The sequence below is a fragment of the Dasypus novemcinctus genome, chromosome 8, assembly GCF_030445035.2.
Source record: "Dasypus novemcinctus isolate mDasNov1 chromosome 8, mDasNov1.1.hap2, whole genome shotgun sequence".
In the NCBI taxonomy this organism is placed as follows: Eukaryota; Metazoa; Chordata; class Mammalia; order Cingulata; family Dasypodidae; genus Dasypus; species Dasypus novemcinctus.
In genome coordinates, this window is record NC_080680.1 from 44,742,707 (window position 1) to 44,764,137 (window position 21,431).

The 21,431-nt window shown below is 34.1% G+C and overlaps 1 protein-coding gene across 17 annotated transcripts in view; it reads right to left on the reverse strand.

Annotated features, from left to right (window-relative positions):
• Positions 1-2,010: 2,010 nt before the first annotated feature.
• Positions 2,011-21,431, reverse strand: part of RFX3 (regulatory factor X3) — a 345,069-nt gene continuing 325,648 nt past the window's right edge. For 11 of the 17 annotated variants that reach the window (XM_058301791.2, XM_058301786.2, XM_058301787.2 and 8 more), the window contains 2 exons: positions 16,144-16,186; positions 2,011-6,206 (listed from right to left, as the gene is read on the reverse strand). In XM_058301791.2, the coding sequence (XP_058157774.1) occupies positions 5,968-6,206; positions 16,144-16,186 (282 nt within the window). In that variant the 3' untranslated portion in view covers positions 2,011-5,967. Of the gene's footprint in view, positions 6,207-16,143; positions 16,187-17,117; positions 17,181-21,431 lie in introns of all 17 variants that reach the window. The other 6 variants (XM_058301783.2, XM_058301789.2, XM_058301780.2 and 3 more) reach the window with 1 other exon arrangement.

Genomic DNA, 21,431 nt, shown 5'->3' on the forward strand with positions numbered 1-21,431 from the left:
GTCATTTAAAATTGTGTTTAGCAGGTTAAAACAAGGCAATCATTCATTCAAAGGTACTAATTTGTTGAAGGAAAAATTTACTTGGTTGTCAACAGTCAATGGGAGGTGATTTTTGTTTGTTTTTTTATCCCTCCCCAGAATATAATGCTTCTAACACAAAGATTTATTGTCTTTATTATTGAGCTATATAAACAATTCTTACCAAAGATTTCATTACTCAGGGCTTCCAATCCCAACATCATAATTTATTTAAAAACAAAGTAAAGAGGGTAAAAAGAATCAAATACAAGAACCAAAGAAAGAAGAGACAAAACACATTTTAAAAAAAGACATATTATCAATTACTTCAAACAAAAAGGAAAAAAAAAAAACAACCTAGGCAGTCACTTTGTAAGTGGCTTTTACTATTTAAGTAAAATTGGTAAACTAAACTCAGGTCTACTGGCACATAAAAATCACTAGCAGCAATGATCAAGGCATGCAAACTGAGAAGCATTTACAGTAAATCATCATGAAGAATTCAAAAGAAGAGAGTTAAATTAAAACCCTTTGAGTATTGCATGTTAACACATGAATAATTTGCATGGTTTGACTTTCTAAACTGCCTAAAAAGCAATGTTCACGGCATACTTGCACTATGCTATGATGTCCTTTCACTAGACATCGGAATAGGTTACACTCTTATTTGCACCCAGCTAGGGCAGCGCAAGCAAATCTGCAGACAACACTGCTCTCATGTTCGATCGCACAGGGGACAAAGGGGATCAAGTGCACAAAGAGTAATCCCTTGAACAAAATCAGCAATCGAGTAAGCAGACTGACATTTATAGATATCAGAAACAGTAGTCATAGCATCTCCTGACAGATGAGCTTAAAATCAAGTGCTTTACTCTCCATTCTATCTATATATAATTTTTGACAAAATATTAATGTTTTAGAGCATAGAGAAGATTATGCTCTGTATGAAATTCCCAAATAATATTTTATGGGAGATCTAACTCCAAATAGCCTAACTGTTCAAAAGAGTTCAGTTTTTCTTTATCCACTTGAACTCATTTCTTCCTAAGGCTTCACTTATACTTGTACTCTCTAAAGCTAAATAAATGAGATATTTTGCTTTGTTATGGAAAAAGAAAAAAGAATCATAACTCTTTTTTTATGTTACCTTTTGAAGGCAATCTAGGTACTTTCAATGTGCAGAAATCAGTTATGACATAGGTCTACAAGCCCATGTATTTGTCCTCCTTTTCTAGAGAGTCATGATGTGATGCTAGAAAAGTTGATTTTTTTTTTTTTTTTTGTAAACAGTACACTTATTTAGATGGCAGTGAATATTTGGGAATAAATATATCAAGCCCTCTTGAAGAAAATTAAGAATTGTATATAAAATGCAAGTGTTTAGCATGGAAACACTTTCTCTTCCTACCCCCCCATTAAAAAAACAGCATAATTAGACATTTGGATATAGAGTATATTTTACCGGTCTAGTCTAAATAAATGATCTGAAAGGCTTTTGTCCCCCATTGTATATCTTACAATGCTCAAAGGGTTAATACAAGGCATTACATCAAAGGGGTTTTCTAATACTAGAACTAAGCACTGAATTAATGCTTCTATTCCAGTTTTCTTTAAATCACCAAACTTGCAGAAATACTAGGATTCCATTAATTGATTTGTTCTAACCATATACATGGAGGTTGTTCTGACCTAGAGAAGCCCAATTTTCAATAGCACTGCATGCCAATCCCTCCCCCATGTTCTGGTGTGATTCATACAGATCACAAATGTCCTGATTTCAATTATTTTGATGATTGTTATTTTCTCACCATAAAATTTGGGGAGAGGGGTATAACAAAGTTCAATTTGCGTATATAACCACTGCCTCAAGTTGTTCACAAAAGTGACTGGCCAAATTTTTTACTTTCTCCATGTGTCCACACAGGGAGGACCAACATCACAGTGATGCACATTTTTTTTTTCTTCTATGCTAACATTTCAAGCACAGCATTATTTTAGACATTTCAAATATATCATCTGAAGAATTTTAAAAATTAATTTGAAAACGCATATTGTTTCGCACTTCTAGGGAGTGTGTTCCTGTGAAGAGGTTCATGATTATGGTATTGAAACCTTACTCATTCCTGAATGACTTTTACAGCATTCTATAAGAATGTGTTTATTTTCACTCATCTGCTACAAATCAAAGGCAGTCAATGTTGCACCCTACTAGCTTTAGTTATGCAGTGTTAAAACTGTTTTCTAAAATTTACTTTTGTTTTAAAGTACACCATCTAAAGAGAGGTGCATGAACCGTGCTATACAGTACAAGAAAGAGCACAAAAAGGAAAGCGGACTTCTGAAAAGGCAGTAAGACTTACACAGTTCAGTCCAAACACAGTTTGGATGAAAATCCTGAAAAAGTGACCAGAAACTTGATATCCACAGAAAAATTTTAAAATCAGGCCCTATGTTCCAAGGATATGGTTCACCCATTTCACCCTATTGTTCACTGGTTTCATGAACACAAATCTTTTTCGTGTGATGTTCCAAGTATATATGAAGATAAATTATATTGATGAGGCTCAATTCTATGATATGGAAATATCTTTTCTGAAACCTAAGATAGCCAATACAACTTACTTATATTCCTCCCTCAATGAAAGAATATCATTTGGTCTATATAGACATTTTCATGACTAGTGTTTGATTACAATGCCAGAAAATATTGAAAAAGTCCTTAAAATGTGTACTTGCATCACTTGCCAATAAATCTACTCTGAGAGCATGAGTGTCTAATATTATTTAGAAAGAGTTTCAAAGAATGAGGAAAATGGGAATAAAATGTTCAATAAATGAAATAAATGTCATGATTGCGCTAATTTGCTCAAATGTGTAAACTGTTTCCATTTTCAAATATATTTCACAAGTTAAAATCAAAGTTGGTTAAAATGTTTGCATGTAAGTGTGTGCACGTCTTTGTGTCTATATGTCTTTCTAAGGACTATCACAAAACTGGAAGTTTGGGAGTAGGTGTAGCTTAGTGGTTGAGCATCTGCTTTGCATTTATCAGGTCCCAGGTTCAATGCCTGGTACCTCCTAAAACAACCAACCAACCAAATAAAAAACTGGAAGTGGCATAAACAGTAGATATTTTCTGGATTGATCAGAGCTATCTATACTAGTCACAAAAAAAATAACACTGCTGACTGTGTTCATAAAGGAGATTAGAATATTTGTATTAAATTGAAATATAGTAATATTTCTTAATTCTTAATCTTTCTTACTTTGGAGCAAACCATGAACAATCGGAAGAAAAGTTGAATCTTGCGGGTCCCCAATCCCTAACTCTCATCAATCTAAATTTTTCCATTATTATCAGATCCCTCTAATGATACAAATACATCCAACATTAAAATGAAAGGACACAAGGATAATAAACACATTTAAAACTGTTCAATAAACAAGATGAAATCAGTAAATACATTTGGTCCAATACAGATATAATATAGTTCTGGGGGGGGGGGGGGCGGGGTAGAGACAGGAAACTGAAAAAATTCAGAAAGGAGAATCAAAGGAAGAGTGATTTTTTTCATTTTTTGATTTTACTTTTACCTGTAAACATTTTCTAATGCACAATGAAGTAGATACATGGTCTTTGCAGCTTAAGTTGTTTTGTTTGCCTTTTTGTGTGTGTGTGTGATGGTGCAAATTCATTGCCTTTTTGGGAAGAAAAAAGGGATGATCATTTAAATGATATTTAGACGAAGGTGATGCTAGGATGCTAGTGAATACTTTCAAATATATGAATGATTTGTATAATAAAAAATTTGAATCAAGTTTAAAAATCACAGCTAAAACACTTAAATTTTACTTATGAAACTTCGTTGATCTTAGTTATTTGAGTAGTCTAAGGCAATCAAGCAACAACAGTTTAAATACACTGTATATTACCTGATAAGCCATTTGGTATTTTTAACTACACAGATTGGCTCACCCTCTTCTTTCCAACCCTCCCACCCCTCACCCCAATAAAACTGGTAAGATAAACATCTTGAGTTTAATATAGGCCTCATTAATAATCTGTAAATCATTTTGTGCTTTCCCTCTTTTTTTTTTGGCTTTACTTTTGCTGATTAGTTTTTTAAAAATAATTAAACGAATGGATGTGCCTGTTTTTAAAAAATAATTGAGTGCTTAAGGAACCTTGGCTTTTCATGTAAATTAAAACAGGGATGGGTGTATACTTCTAGGATCTCACCTTCTGACTTTGTAGCAGACTCCTGCCCCAGGGGCACTTGTGTGTGTGTGTGGACACACAGACACACAGACACACAGACAAACATTTAGACTGAAAAGATGCACTTCAATAAGTACCTGCTTATTCTGTTAACTTTCTAAAATTATAACTAGATAAGAATGGTCTAAAAGATATATGATTTTATGTAACAAGTTGATATTTAAAACTAGCCTGCTATTCCACACCCTTAAGCAATCTGATTTGTAATCAAGTAATATTCAACTCTAAGAATAAAAAATAGGTTCATGGTCACTCAAAGAGAAGAATTAATTTTTGTCTTTTTGCTTTTCCTAAATTTCCTTTGAAGAACATGTAACCTGTCCTTACTTCGGGAATTTGAAAATGACAGGCACACCTTGTCAAATGGATTGAAGAGTTATTCACATGAACAAAATAAACTTTACTAAACTTTAGCTTCAGTTCTGTTTTAAGGCACCATGTAATAGCCGAGGTACGATGATCCCTGATGTACATTCTTCAATGGCAATGGTCCATCCAGCCACCTATCCAAATCCTACAGAATTGGGAATAAGTAACGGTGAGGTGTGCCAGTTACACTGCCTTCAGGTTCTGTTTAAAATTTAAATCCACATACTTTAGAAACCAGGAAATAGTTTTGAAGGAAATAACGATATGCAGGTTGCTACATTCCTTGCATTTTATAAATTTTCTTTTATAATAGCAGCATATTGAACTACTATTAGGAAAAAGACCTGGAATAAAAGAAAGTCATCCAAATGGAATGGTTTCCTGTATGTCCAGCTCAGCATAAGTAGCATGTACACTTAAAAAAAAAAGTCAAGTCATTTCTCTCAGCTTCAGTATCTAACTATAACAGCCCCACTTAACAGCAGAATGCATCTGTGCAGTGGTCCCAAATACAGATTCAGTAGTCTTTAAACAGAGGAATTGGTATGCAAATAATAGTTAAAATTCAATGTTTAACGGAAGCTTGCATTGTTAATGTGGTTTAATAATTATGTACACAACTTATGTACATATTAGCATAATCTCTTGTAATTGTTATTTACTTTGAACTGATAAATGCACAGCTCAACTTTTTCTTCAGAGAAAAATAGATGACCTTTCCAACCCTCTAGCACTATAATAAAAACGTTCTGTATTTTCTCTCCATACTCCAAAATGTTATCAAAATAGTGTTTTATGGTTCTGTCCAAAGAAAAGCACCTTTCAAAAGCAAATTTGATGCATCTGCTGCCAAATGGGCATGCCTCCAGTGTAAATCAAAGAAATACATTTCTTTTGATATTTCACAGAAGTGCATCTAATTAAAAACTTACACATGAAATCATACACCAAGACTAACAATCAACAATAAAATATTTTAAGCTACAAAAATGTAAATTACTTTTTAATTATAAGAAAACAAAAACATTGACATTAAGTGTTGCAAAAATCCTTCCTGATACTTGAAACTAAGGGGAAAAAAAACCCAACTCTTATTATTAAGAGGCAAATAATTTGTTTACATTAAAAAAAAAAAAGACCCGGCAAAATACATACACCCATTCCATTTCACAACTCCGAAAAGGTAATGTTCAGCACAGATAGAATTTGACAACAGTTGACCTTCAGGCTTATTAATTTTTCAACTTAAGCCCAATATCAACAGGGTTAATGTAAGCTGGAAAAATAGGCTTTAATATTCATTAGACTGCAGTGTAGGTATTTCCTGTAGCGCTGCACTGTCGGATAGTCTGAGTACTTGTGACGATGTGCTCGCTGTGAATTGGATTCAGGAGGCTTGGTTGTACACCACTTTCAAGAACAGGCTGCATACAGCCAACCTGAAATGCCTGGGTCAGCTCTGTTTTCTCTCTTTTGGCTTGAGGCTCTGAAGAGTCATCCAGTTCTTCATCCATTTCACTTTCCACTTCACTGCCTTCATCTGCACAAATAATACCAAACCTATTACTATATGACAAATTGGAAAATGGCAATCAACACCTACTTAAGAAACACTTGAATACAATATGCTAAGTAAGCAACTTCTTAGCTCTTCTCAGGGGACAAAGCTTGTAGGTTTTCCTTTCAAAGGATTTTACTTGTATCAGTGCTCTTTTTGGTAGGTCTATAATTCTTTCAAACATAACAGAGATAATTTATTTTTGGCTAATTTTTTACTGATGCCTCTAATAGTTATTTTAAAAGACCTTTTGGGAATTTCCTAAAAAAGAGGGGGATAATTTATGGCATGATAAAGTAATCACACTATGGTACAGTCTCCTGGCTATTGGGAGAATGTATTGAGTTAAAAATGCTAACCAACTAACAATAACAAAAAGTAAATTCTAGGTCTCCTCCCAAAATGTCTGTCTACACCATACATAAATTTCATCTGTGTTGGTATTAATATAGGTGAGCCCTATTTCAATTCACAAAATAACTAATTGCATATTTGGAGAATGAATCATGTTTGCTTCAAAAGACATGTTTAAGTCTTAATCCGTGTTCCCATAGGTGTGAACCCATTTGTAAGTAGGACATCTGAAGACGTTATTATTAATGTATGGGCTCATTTGTGAATGGGATATTTGAAAATACTATTCAGGTGTGGTCAAATTGAATTAGGGTGGGCCTTAATCTAAAAGATGGAAAGTCTTTTAAAGAGAAGAAATTCAGATGCTGTCAGTAGAAGCCAGAAACCAGAATAAACCAGATGGCAGAGGACAGAGAAGAGACAGCAACCACTATGTTATGGAGGACTGACTGCCATTAGCAGAATGCTACCTACTCTGGGAGAAAGCATGGCCTTGACAATAACTTGATTTTGGATTTCTAGCCTTCAGAACTGTTTGGCAATAAACTGCTATTTAAGCCTACCCATTGTGTCAAAGCATTTTGTTATAGCAGCTGTGGCAAACTAAGACAAAATGTATAAACAAGTAGGGGCTATTGTACAGCCTTTGAAGTACACATCAACACTGTAGATAATGATATTAAATGAGCCCTTAATTTTTATTACAAAATTTATGAAGTCTGAGGTGGCAGTATCAGATTAAAAATGCACAATGAATTTCCATTCTTAGTAACACTGATACTCACTGTTATAATTGGTATTCCTTTCTGGAAATTAAATGTATTAAACAATCACTGTTACTCCTGAATTTTATACACTTCATATTAACTAAAAACATGACTACAAAGGAGTAGCATTATATTTTTCCCACCATGCACTATTAAAATTCAGAAATACAGTAAAACAAGATAATGCTCAGAAATAACTTTACCACTGTGTAAGTAAGATTCTCTCCAAAAGACTGCAGATAATACCTCTTCATAAGTGATGAACTTTAAACAGTGGGGATATATTTTTGCCTTTCTACTTCACCTTTTAAACACTGAGGAAATATTTCAACATACTTTATAGTTTACCAAAAAAGGAGATATCCATATAGTCAAGGTCAAATAACTCATCCATAGCTAACAAACTTATGGTGAGATTTTTTTTTTTTTACATCTTACAATGACTAATATAAAGAGAGTCAACTCTTCATATTATATTTTATGGCTTGTCACATACAGTGAGTGTGCAACAAAGTATCTCTTCAATCAGATTAAGCTGAACTCTTTCTAGATGGCACTGAGTCTAGTTTTACCACTTGAGGCATACCCGCAGCAGAAATTTCAGTTAATATAGCTCTCCATAGAAAGAGATTCCCTTGACTTTTCTTCTCTTATTATTAATTTGGGCAAAGATGGTTCCAGAGAAGTGATGGGGAGTAACAGGGTCTCCATATACAGTTGTGGAGGTTGAGTAGTTGCTGGGAGAAAGATGTCCTAAGAAATGGTATGTGTGATTAAAAAGGCTGAGATTAACTTGTATTGACTAGAAATGATGTCTGTAATGCAATATTTAGTGATAAACAAAGAAGTGCTCTCAGATAAAGCAAAAGACATCTCAGCCCGACTATTTTATCCAATTACCTTTGTGCCTCTGGAAAATGAACTTGATATTAGTTTGTCAGAATAGTCACTTTATAGAGCTGAAGGGAGCTGTGAGGGGAGTAGACATCTGGTTCCTCAAGAGGATGGTATAATTGAAAAATGTGTGATACTTTTTTGTTTTACATCTGTTTATACACACACACACATACACAGAGTGTCTGGAAGGATTCTCACACCAAACTCTTAATGGTGGTGGTCTCTTGGGGTTGTGACTATGAAGCCCCATTTTTTACAGTTCCTAATTCTCTGTATTATTTGAAATTTTTTTTTTTTTTACAGAGCCAGTATTACTTGTATTATCAAGGAAAAAATTCTCATTTTTGAAAAAAATCTGCAAAGACCTACTTAAGCTTTCACATTCAATCCTTAGGCCAGAACTTGCCAGTTTGGCCTTATCTCAAGAAGATCAGGTCTGGGAGTGAATGGGACCAGGAGGCCCAGCCAAGGGAGTGAAGGGGGAGGGCAAATCACATTGCTCCCTCTCCACCAACTTTTTTGTGCTTGAGAAAGTGTCAAAATGATTTTAAAAAGGCAACATTGAAAGGAAAAAAACACATCATTTTAAGTAGGGGAAAGATGAGAGAAATATGAGAACAAACAAAATCTTTTTATCAATGATGTAGAATAACAAAACTTGAGTGTTCCAGGCTAATTTAAGTAGGTCCTCCTGTGGGTGACAGGAATCCTTTGCATAGGTTACAAAGAATTTCCCCAAAGCAAGTCATTTCTCAAAGTCCTACAGGCAACTTAATATAATTCCACAGACATTTTATGCTCCTATAAGGACTCAAAGCTATTTCCTAGGAACCTACTTTAGATCATAGAGATCTGGTATACAAAAAGTAAAAACAGGTATTCCTGGAGTTTACTGAAGACTTTGGTTCAGCACTTTATGAAGAAGTCTGGCTGTCATTAAATTTTGGGTTAAGTACCAATGCTCCTACTGAACCTCCCAGTATCCAAGAATGAAATCCCCAAATTTAGGTTATGAGTCTTTGTTAACATTGCATCATCAGCATTGCCTTATGTTGGACAGGGATTTCAATTGCCACTCTTCTTGCTATGAATTTACAAACCATGATTATTGAATTATTTTTCTGAAGGCTATTTAGTTAATCCTATAAAGTGTACATTGGCAACAATATTTTGGGCTATGGTTTTCTAATTTTCTTGCTTTGCTGTTAGATATATTATGAAAATGAGAATCAGCTCATGTAAAGTTGCTAAATAGAAGGCTGATGTGAGTTTAAAATGGGAGAGATGTTTCATACATGACTCCCCCTAGCACATGAATGTGTTCTACCACCAAGGCCCAAAAGCTGAACACTAAGTATTCTAGTGCAGTGAGTTCCCAAGAACGGTGCTGCACATTCCCCAAGATTTTCCTCTTGCCTCAGTTTGCCCACTGGCTCTGTCCTGGAAGGGCTAATCTGGTGGTTCTCCCCAATCTTTGTGCATTTTGTCCTGTTTCCATAATGCAATAGCGATAATGATTCCTTATAACCTTTACCAGAAAGATGTTTTCACTTTTATTTTTTAACAGAAAGACTGATATTTACTTTAGTGTTTACTTATTAGGATTTTAACTTATTTTCTAAAATAGTGCTGGCATTTTTACCAGGACTGTCCCAGATTTCTTGGATCTGATATGTGCTCCATTAGTGTGTCCCTGATTCTATTTTAATAATGTAAGTTGGGCAACTGAAAAGACTTAGAATAAGTTGAACCCAAAATTAAAGAAGAGTGATGACACAAAACCACTAGACAAGAGAGAGAGAAACTAAACATCAGAGTAAATTCACCAACTTAATCAGATGCCTAGACATCAGCAAAAAAAATGACAAGCCATATTAAAAAACAGAAAGAGATGGCCCAGCCAAAAGAATAAATCAAAAATCCTCATGAGGCATAAGATTTAAGACAACTAATCAATGACAATCACACAAATCTTGTAATTCAATTCAAGGAGTTGAAGGGAAATATTACCAAAAAGAAAGGATATTAAAAAGACATTGGGTGAGCTTAAAGAACAATTTGAAAACCTACAAAGAAAAATAGCAGAGTTCATGGAATGAAAGACATAATGGATGGGATTAAAAATATATTAGAGGCATAAAATAGCTGATTTGAAAAGGCAGAAGAACAAATAAGTGAAATTGAGGACAGAACATGTAAACCTAAAAGACAGGAGAACTGACAGAAGAAAGACTGGATAAACTGTACAGGCTCTCAGGGAATTTAATGACAACATGGAACCACAAACATATACATTATAGGTGTCCCAGAAGGAGAAAAGAATGGAAAAGGAGCAGAAAGAATATTTGAGGAAATAATGGCTGAAAATTTAACAACCATTATGAAAGGTAGTAATATCAATATCCAAGGACAATACACCCCAAACAGAATAAATCTGAATAGACCTACCCCCTAAGATACTTACTATTCAACATGTCAAATACCAGAGATAAAGAGAGGATTCTGAAAGCAGCAAGAGAAAAGCAATGCATCACATACAAGGGAAGCTCAACAGGACTAAGTGCCAGTCTCTCAACAGAAAATATGAAGGCGAGGAAGCAGTGGTATTCTATATTTAAAATACTGAAAAAGAAAAACTGCCAGCCAAGAATTCTGTATCTGATGAAACTATTCTTCAAAAATGAGGATGAGTTTAAAGTCTTCACAGACAAACAAAAAGAGAGAGAGCATACTACCAAAAGACAAGATTTACAAGAGATACTAAAGGGAGTGATGCAGCCTGAATGGAAAAGACAAGGGTGAGAGATTTGGAGAAGAATATAGGAATGGAGATTATTAGTAAGAGTAACTTAAAGCATAAAAAGATCTACAATAGTAAGATATGACACAGAAAGCCAGTAAGTAATGCCTTTACAATAATAACATTGAACCTTAATGGACTGAAATCCCCAATCAAAAGACAAAGACTGACAGAATGAATAAAAAATATAAGCCATCTATATGCTGTCTACAAGAGATTTACCTTAAATGAAAATAAACAATCAGGCTGAAAGAGAAAGGTTAGAAAAAAATATTCCACACAAATAGTAACCAAAAAAGATCTGGAGTAGCAATAGTAATATTGGAAAAAATAGATTTTAAATGCAAAACTATTATATAAGATAAATAAAGTTATGATATATTACTATAAGGGGCAATTCACCATAGAAAAAGAACTATAATACATATTTATGTACCTAACTTGGGTGCCCGAAGATACATGTGGTACACCCTGGCAAAACTGAAGGGAGAAATAGATATCTCTAAAATAATATTTGGAGATTTCAATACACCATTCTCAGCATTGGATAGAACATCTTGTCAGAGGATCAATAAGAAAACAGAGAGCTTGAGTGTTATTATGAATGAACTAGACCTAACAGATATTTGTAGAGCACTAAACCTGAAAACAGCAGGATATACATTCTTCTTAAGTGCTCACAGATCTTCTCCAGGATAGGCCATATGTTGGCCCATAAAACAAATCTTAATAAATTTAAAATGACTGAAATTATACAAAGCACTTTCTTTGATCATAATAGAATGAAGCTGGAAATCAATAATGGGTGGAAAAAGGGAAATTTTACAAATATATGGAGATTAAACAACACACTCTTAAATGACCAGTGGGTCAAAGAAGAAATTGCAAGACAAATAAGTAAATATCTTAAGACTAATGAAAATGAGAATACAACATATCAAACCCTATGGGGTACAGCAAAAGAATGCTGAGAGGGAAATTCATATCCCTCAATGCTTACTTTAAAAAAGGAGAAGGAGCTAAAATCAAAGACCTAACTGCACATCTGGAATAACTAAAAAAAGAACAGCAAACTAATCCCAAACCAAGCTGAAGGAAAGAAAGAATAAAGATCAGAGCAGAAATAAATGAAATTTAGAAAACAAAAACAAAAAAGAGAATCAGCAAAACCAAGTTTGTTTTCTGAGAAAATCAACAAAATTGACAAACCCTTAGCTAGACTGACAAAGAAAAAAAAAAAAAGAGAAGATACAAATCAGTGAACTCAGAAATGAGAGGGGGGACATTACCATTGACCCTGCAGAAATAAAAAAGATCATAAGAGGATATTATGAACAATTGTACACCAACAAACTAGACAATGTAGATGAAATGGACAATACAAACAACTTACACTGAACCTAGAAGAAACAGAGGATCACAACAAACCAAGCACAAATAAAGAAATTGAAAGTCATCAAAATCTCCCAAAAATGAAAAGTGAAATCTGCCAATTACTAAAAAATGATATAATACCATCTTTCTCAAGCTCTTTAAAAAATTAAACAGGAGGGAATGCACCAAATATTCTCTGAAGCCAACTTTACCCTAATACCAAAGTCGGATAAAGATGTTGAGAAAAAGAAAATCACAGACCAATTTCTCTAATGAATATAAAGGCAAAAATCCTCAATGAAAAACTTGTAAAGCAAATCCAAAAGCACATTAAAAGAATTATACACCATCATCAAGTATGTTTTTTCCCCAGGTATGCAAGGGTGGTTCAACATAAGAAAATCAATTAGTGTGACACACCACATTAATAAATTGAAGAAGAAAAATGACATGGCCATCTTGATTGATGCAGAAAAGGCAAGTGACAAAACATAGCATCCTTTCTTGATAAAAACACACCAAAAAACAGGAATAGAAGAAAGCTATCTCAAGATGATAAATGCATATATGAAAAATCCACAGGGAATGTTGTGCTCAATGATGAAAGGCTGACAGCTTTCTTGCTGAGATTGGGAGCAAGACAAGGATGCCCACTGTCACCACTGTTATTCAATATTGTGCTAGAAATGCTAGCTAGAGCAATTACCCAAGAAAAGGAGATAAAAGATACTCAAATAGGAAAGGAAGAAGTAAAACTTTCTCTATTATTCACTGATGATATGATCCTATACCTAGAAAATCCTGAAAAATCCACAACAAAGCTACTAGAACTAACAGGCAAGTTCGGCAAAGTGGCAGGATACAAGATTAACAGACAAAAATCTGTAGCATTTCTATACACATTTAAGGGGCAGTCTGAGAAGGAAATCAGAAAAAACCTCCATTGATAATAGAGAAAAAAAGAATCAAATACTTGGGAATAAACTTCACTAAGAACATAAAGAACCCATATATTGCTAAAAGAAACCCAAGAAGACTAAAATAAGTGAAAGGACATTCAGTGTCATGGATTAGAAGACTAAATATCATTAAGATATCAATTCTACCAAATTGATTTACAGAATCAATGTAATCCCAATAAAATTGCCAAAAGCCTTTTCTGCAGAAATGGAAAAGCCAATAATCAAATATATTTGGAAGGGTGAGGAACCCCAAACAGCCAAAAACATCTTTAAAAAGAAGAATAAAGTTGGAGGACGTTTACTTCCTGACTTTAAACCATATCTTTTAGCGACAGTGGTAAAAACAAAATAAAACAAACAAAAAAACACAACAGCATGATATTGGCATAAAGACGGATATACTGACCAATGGAATCGAACTGAGAATTCAGAAATAGACCCTCACATCTACAGTCTAATGATTTTTGACAAGGTTGTGAAACCACTCAGCTGGTCAGAACAATCTGTTCAACAAAGGGTGCAGAGAAGAACTGAATAGCCATATATAAAAGAAAGAAAAAGGACCCCTATCTCACACCTTATACAAAAATTAACTCTAAGTGGATCAAGGACTTAAATATAAAAGTGAGAACCATGAAATTAGAAGCAAATGTAGGGAAACATCCTCAAGCTCTTGTGGTAGGTTGTAGCTTCTTAAACCTTACACCCAAAGCACAAGCAATGAAAGAAAAAATAAATCAATAGAACTGCCTCAAAATTAAACACTTTTGTGTTTTTTGTACCTACTTTGTTAAGTAAGTAAAAAGACAGCCTACTCAATGGGAGAAAAATTTTTCAGAAACCACATATTTGATATGGGCTTGATAGCCAGGTTATATGAAGAGATCCAATAACTAAATGATAAAAAGATAAGCAACCCAATTAAAAAATGGGCAAAAGATTTGAACAGATATTTTTCCAAAGAAGAAATACAAATGGCCAAAATGCACATGAAAAAGTGCTCAACATCACTAACTATTATGGAAATGAAGATTAAAACTACAATGAAATATCATTTCAAGCTTTACAGAATGACCATTACTAAAAAAAAAATTACAAGTGCTGAAGAGGATGTGGAGAAACAGGAATACTCCTTCATTGTTAATGGGGATGTAAAATGGTGCAGTGTCTGTGGAAGACAGTTTGGCATTTCCTGAGGATGCTAAATATAGAACTGCCATATGATCTAGTAATCTTGCAATTAGGAATATATTCAGAAGAAATGAAAGCAAGGTCACAGACATTTACATACTGACATCCATTGTGGCATTATTCTTAATTGCTAAAATATGGAAACAACCCAAGTGTCCATCAACTGATGGATAAACAAAATTTGGTATATATATACGATGGAATACTATTCAGCTGTAAGAAGAAATGAAACTGGGACGCATATGACAACATGGAAGAACATTAAGGACATAATGTTGAGTGAAATAAGCCATACACAAAAGGACAAATATTGTATGGTCTCACTAATATGAAGTAAATATGATGAGTAAACCTATGGAGTAAACTCCAGAGTATAGGTTACTAGGAGACAGAATATGGGTTGAGAAGGGGGAGCTGATATTGAATGCATGTAGAATGTTTAATAAGGTGGACTGTAAATATGAGGAAATGGATAGAGTTGATGGTACACAATATAGTGAGTATAATGGGGTAGTCTAGGGAGGTTATTGTCATTTGAAAGAGGATAATCTAGGGACTGTGTAACATAGTGATTATGGATAATGATTATGGTTAATACTACAAACAGAAATGTTCCTCTATTACAATATTAAGGTTATGGAGATACATGGGAAAAATACAACTAATGCAATGTATAGACTATACTTACCAGTAATAATGTAATATTTTTACAGCAATGGCAAAGAAGGTACTATGTCATGGTAAGAGTCAATAATGGAGGGGTTTTAAAGGGTGTGGGAATTTTCCTTTTGTAGTAATGAATACATTCTGAAATGACTGAGCTGATGTCATTTCTGTGATGAAACTGAGAGCCACTGAATGTACACTTTGGATGGACTGACTATGCAAGGCAGGGGACCATATAATATAGAGAACCCTGTGATGAATGATGGACTGTGGTTAACAGGACAAACATGAGAACTTTCTCTCATGAACTATAACAAATATTCAATACAAATAAATGGTAATAATAGGATGGTTTATGGGAAAATATATCAAATATGATCTATGGACTACAGACAGAAATATTATGATGATGTTCTTTCATCAATTGTAACAAATGTGTCACAACTATGTAAGGTGTTGTTGGTGGGGAAATGTATGGGAATCCTGTATGGTATGCATGATTTTTTGTAAACTCATAACATCTCAAATTTTAAAAAAGTAACAACAAATCCATAAAATTTCATGTAAAAAAATGTGTGGTCTGATTTTATCACTTCTCTCGAGGACTCTGGAGAGGTTGAGAAATAATTCCCTGTTATTTATTGCAATGAATTTCAAGACAATAAGTTAAGTTAAAAAGAATTTGAAACTGTACTTAAACTCAATTCTGCCTTTAATATACCCCACATAAAGGAGGTATAGGAATAGAAAGAAAAGGAGAAATAATGAGATTCCAGAAAGACATAACTCATATTCATCTAGGATTGTATGCCACTTTCACAAAATACAGTGCAATGGATATACATTACTTTTTAATGAGAATTTCTCAGTCAAAAAAGTTCTCAAAAATGCACATTTTCAATTCTTACCTTTATCCAGATTTCCAGGTGACACAGCATTTAAATCGCCAAACTGCAAAATAGTCATTTGTGCAATAGTTAATATCAGGCAGAATAAAATAATAGTCTATTAGTCTGCAGTAAATACACCCCACTATGGCTTTTTAAACCTGTAAACTAGTGACCATTCTGACCTTTAACCACATGGGTCACATAATTTTCCAATCAAACTTGAATTTAAACAGTTTAAACTGTCACAATTTAGCTGTCTTAGCCTTTTTACAAAAGGATAACAATTTTCTCTGCCTACTATGTTCCATTTTACTTTTATTACTTCAACTTAGCAATGAAGAAATTGGGGCACCTTAAACGAAATGACCTGGATGAAGATAGATGTGGTAGAATAAATTTGGGAAAGTCCCACCTGACTACAATGCATCAGCTCGATCCCCCATGCTCCAGTCCACCTGGAGTCTCCACATTACAGAATTATGGTCTGGCCTTTTGGTTGAACTTAGTTTTAAAAGCTTTTATTAGTAAAACTGAAAAACATATTAGGAGTCTCAAAGTTCAAAGTACTTATTTTTACAAAATCTTTAATGTGAAAACTTTCTTATAACTTATTCTTATATGCTAAGGTGATAGGGTCCCACTTTAAAAAAGAAAGGCATCTTGATTGCCACTAATGCAAATGATAAGAGTTTAAAACAATACAAAAATAATTAAGGAAAAAATAACCTTCAGCTTAGATGTTTTTTTCTTCTACCTTGGTTCAGTAGCTTGATGATAATTTTACATTGAGAACAAAGATGGATACACTAAATAAAAAATTGAATAGCAGAAGTAACAAAGCTAATCAGGAAAAGGTGAAGCGAAACCTCAAAGCATCATTTTTAAAATGATGAACCTTAGTTTTTTTTTAAAGCTGAAGATTCAGAATAAGTCATTTTAGATATCAGATTTCTCTATAGGCTTAGAAAGGATGAGACAGAAATTCTACTTACATTCGGAAGTTTGCTTATAAAGAGTTCCATGATAGGAGTATTTTTTTCATCTACAAGGAATGTCTATAAAGTAATAAAACTGATCTTATTTTGCAAACATACACACATTTCTTTTCACCTAAACAAGTATTGTTTTTCATAGTAGCTACCTAGGGAGCATATACATTTATTCCAAGGTCCAAAGATCTGGAATTCCTCTTTGACAATCAATTTCAAGAGTTAGTTTATGAGTAGCCCTCAAAAAAGCCCATCTTGTTACTTTAGATCCCACTGTGACTCCAAACAACGTTCTGAATTTGATTTACTGCACTTGGTCATGGAACGATTTTCTGACTACTTCCCAAAATCAAATTCACCTTTGCCACAATTCAGGATATTCAAAGCAATGTGTTATTTTACTCTTTATTATTTCTTAGCAGTTCAGAAGCAATTTAAAAAGAGGCATTCTACAACATTTTGGGCCATGGCAGCATTTCTGGAACAAATGTGTAGCCTTCCTAGGTGACTGCTTTGAAGAGGACAAGAGCCTCCTGGACATATAACATCGAGTAGGCTGTTTGAAAGCCTGTCCCTTTACTTTATGGTTACATCTCAGTGGGCAACAAATATAAAATTATAAATACTGAAAAGCTGTTTTGAAGTTGTTCCTGCTCTCATGGGTCAGAAACTTGTATTATTCTACATAAAAATCACCATATAACTTATGCAAGATGTCTTAAATTTAAGAATATAACTTAAGGGAAAAAAATCCAAAACAACTATTTATCCATTTTTGGTATTATGTAAATATATTAGAACTATAAATACAAAATGCCCAAAGCAGAAGGATCATTTAGAAACTATTTCTAATTGACACAATACAATAAGATTTTAATGTATTTTATATGAATACTTAAGGAAACAAGATCTAATTATGGAAACAAATTGGCAGTGATGATTCTAAATCCATCTCCATCCCTATAAAAATAAATATTACATTTATTTTTGAAAAATATCTAAAAGTTGTCCATGACTAAATTACTCTTGTCATTGGTAATCAATAATATAACACGAAGTGGCTAAAATCAAATTCGGATATATTCGAAATTTTTCTTCCTGAGAAGCATTGTTTTTAGAAAGAAACATCATTTGTAGTTGTTACCTAATCCTGAAAAAGTAACAAACTTCCTCAATACAAAGATTTCCTTAGAAAGTTTCTGTATAATCTGAATGAATACATCTGACATTTAGGATGCAAAAAATAAAAATTAAACTGAAATCTCAGTGAATGTCATTATCATTACCAAAAATCCACTTACATACTAAATGCTGTGTACTTGCAATCATGCACCAAAGAATCTCAGAGACATTGTCAATGCCTCTAGGTATTTACAGTTTGGGATCAATGACTAAGTTCTACATGTATAGCAAACAGAGAGAGTAGTTTTAAAATAAAAATTCTTTAGAATAAGAGGAAAAATTTTGATATCCTATGAGGTGCAAAACCGAGGTTTTACATGCATTTCACAAATTGCTAGATGTAAAAGCAAAGGAGGAATAATTCCAGATGAGGATGGTTTTCAGAGTGGGCTCATAAATGGGGAAATGTCTTGTGAAGAAAGGAAGTACGAAAAAGTCATATACTGGAAGTAGAGTCTACAATCCACACACAGAAGTTTTTTTTCCCAAAAATGGTCACATTTGCTTAAGACCATTTGACATTAATTTTTGTTGTTGTTGTGAGTATTGGAGGAAACATACCTCACCAGATCAATCTGTTTAGAACATAGTAACCATTTCCTCAATTTGTTTGTTTTATGTTCTTCACTGAAGAGTGAGGAATATAGGACTCGATGCATCTCCGATGATAAATTTATCACTTCAGGCATTTGTATTTTATTTTTCACTTACAGAATTTGAATTATATACCACTTCTTACCAGTATAAAGTTTTTTTACAGGATGCATTTCAAGGTCTACACTTGCTGATACCACACATGTATCCAAAGTAGTGAGGTTAGAATGGCCCTTAGCTCTACAACAAAATGAGAGCCTATCAAGCAACTCTAATGCTAAAGGTTTATTTTGTGGAATAGGACACATCCTGTTCTTTGGACAGTTTCATCTGTATCATCAACTGCATCATAAGCAGCCCCCATGATCTCAGAAAGCATGATGGCTCTGGGAGGGTCCAAGCTGTACAGAGGCTGCCCGCTAGATGCCAAGATGCTAGCATGCAATGAGCAGCAAGAAGTGAGTACAGAAAGCATATATAGAAGAATCGACACTGTAAACTTTACTACGTCACCCAGGCAATTCTAATGACCTGGGGACCATGATCAGCAGCAGGTGACAGGTCAAATAGTTCAAAGCTTTAAGTAGAAAAAAATGACTCCCTTTTGGGGCAGTCTTTACACAGACTCAGAATAATGTTATGCTCTGGTCTCATATTGGAGAACAGCTGTCAGCAGTGGTAACTTTTGATATATGTATGTAGGAAAGAATATATGTATGTACGTATACATTTTGCCAGTTTCTGCCAATGAGTCCCTTGCTCTAGGAAAGATCTTTAAGACTATCACAAGCACTAAGTACAGATGACCATAAAATTATTTGAAATAGTTTCTATCTTACGATTGGAATGTCTTCTTTGCGACTTGCTTTTTTATGTAATGTATAATTTTCTACATAAAGCCTTTTCCACATTTCACAAGTACCTAAAAATCTTTCATTCATCACTACTAGTTAAGATTTAATTCGAGTCTAGCTCTGAATATCTAGTAAGACCTAATTCTGTTTGTGTTTCCTCCCTATTGCTTTCATTTTTTCAAATTGACTTTTCTCCATTCTATTTTGTTAGTTGTGTTTTTCAAAGCATTGAATTAGTTTGCCCCTGATTACCACTTGGGCTATTCTTTGTAATTCCATGAATCATTTGACTCAACATTCAAAAACTGTCTATGGGTAATGTATCCCCTTACAATACAGTTTTATTTAATAATTAATGTGCCTTTACTTTATCTGTTTTATTTGAACTTCTAACTTCATCTTGGTATGGTCAAAAAAGTCATGAAATGATGGTCCCAATTGTACATATTATTAGTATTATCTGAGTAGAATCAATTAAAAAAAATCTAGCCCAGAGTAGGAGGCAATTAAATACAGTTGCCCTGTATAATATACACAGCTTCAGATATTTATATACTTATGGAAAGGAAGGGGGAAGGAAATGGAACTCACAACAACCAGGTACCTACTATGTGCCTGCCTGTTTACTCCACCTACCTACCTGTTCACCTATCAAATTTAATCGTCATAAAGGCCCTGTGCAGAAACCATCTTTATCAAGAGGGTATGTAATTTGTAATTTGCAGCCCATTTAATAGGCTGCAAAACTATTAAATGGGAAGCATGGAATTTAAATTCAGATGTGGAGCATGGTATAGGAGGAACACAGGTTGTGCAGTCAGCCTGGCCTGGGTTTGAATCACAACTCTATCACTATCACTTACGTGATCCTGGACAAATTAAACTCTTGAGCCTTGGATGTCCTTAGATATGAACAGAGAAGAAATGTGCTCCTGATTGCAAAAGGACTGAGAATCATACTTCCATCAAGTCATATTGCCTTCAAAATTCAGTTTTCAAGGTAAGAATTTTACACACAATGGTACAAGTATCACTGATAAACCCTAGAATTCCAATCAACAATAAGATCATAGAAAAGTATTTCAAAACCAAATGCCTCCAGTAGAGTGGGGCTACAGTGGATTCTGCCTGGGAATGGAAGGGTTTCTTACTTAGTCTTTGACTTAAGGTAAGGTTGTTAGCACTATAAAATCAATCTAGGACTGGTGTTAGAGGTGATTTATATACTGACCGATGTTTATGACTCAAATAGCAAGGACTGTGTGTATGTGTGTGTGTGTGTTTTGTATATTTGGCAGGATGAGGGCAATCACATAACTAGAAATAGCTGAGGAACTCAGATGAACATCAACCTGGAGACCCTGGTCTAGACAACTGTTTTTCTTTGCTTCTCTCTCTGCTCTTCTGAGAAGCCAATGAAAGAATGAGGCCACTTAAAGTTTTCCCCTCAGAAGTAGTAAGATTATTTAGATGCAGATTTGGAACTTCCTGACCCAATCCTCGTCTTTTCAGCACTTTATAGTTAGCCTGAATTTGTAATGTTCTGAACTTCACAAATCATGTATAGCTGGGCATCTGCTATATAAGGATTAAGTAGCGGCAACTATTTTGGATGTTTTTGATGGTGGTGAGGAATGAAACCTCTTTCAACTGTAAGAGGTTTCAGAGCATTATTACTTTCTTTAAA